General features: G+C 40.1%; 1 protein-coding gene across 3 annotated transcripts in view; it reads right to left on the bottom strand.

Moving 5' to 3' along the window:
• Window positions 1-641, bottom strand: part of ATL1 (atlastin GTPase 1) — a 75485-nt gene that overhangs the window by 7392 nt on the left and 67452 nt on the right. For all 3 annotated transcript variants that reach the window (XM_003792152.1, XM_003792153.1, XM_003792151.2), the window contains one exon: window positions 252-323. In XM_003792152.1, coding sequence (XP_003792200.1) covers window positions 252-323 — 72 coding nt within the window. The remainder of the gene's footprint in view (window positions 1-251; window positions 324-641) is intronic.

The raw sequence follows: 641 nt of genomic DNA on the forward strand, positions 1-641 counted from the left end.
GAGTGCTGGGATTACAGAGATGAGCCACCACGCCCAGCCTAAAATGCCTTTAGAATTGTGCAGAATGTTCTCAGTTACTATTTTAGGAATATAATAAATAGACATGTGATACACACAGGCTGAGAAAAGATAAGTCAAAGCCACCCCACTGCGTATGTGCCCAGCGTGACATGGAAGGAAAAAAGAATGAGTTCAAATAAGAAATACTGGGTGTGTTTGAAACAACATTCAAAATATCACTTAGCCCTTACCTCTTCCATTTTTTTGTTGTACGTGTCCTTGGCAGTTGCCACGGCTGCTAAATTGTTAGCTTCTGCTGTGGCCTTTGGATAAAGTACAAAATAGGTTGTAAAATGCAGTTCATATTCATTATTACACTTCCAGTGGGAGTTCACATTTCAGAGTGTCATGTGCAAGAAATGTGCAGGAAACCAAAGGCATCGAGCAATCTGAAACTCGAAATGCTTCCACATTTTTTAAATTAAAATTTCAAAAGGCATAAAACAGATTTTTACTCAATAAACCATGAACCAGCTTTTATTACGTGTTTGTTTTTTGTTTCTTAAGAGAAAGGGTCTTGCTCTGTCACCCAGGCTGGAGGACAGTGGTGGGGTCATAGCTCACTGGAGCCCCAAACTCCT

The sequence above is a fragment of the Otolemur garnettii genome, unplaced genomic scaffold (assembly GCF_000181295.1).
Source record: "Otolemur garnettii isolate 467f Iridium unplaced genomic scaffold, OtoGar3 scaffold00054, whole genome shotgun sequence".
NCBI classification, from domain to species: Eukaryota; Metazoa; Chordata; class Mammalia; order Primates; family Galagidae; genus Otolemur; species Otolemur garnettii.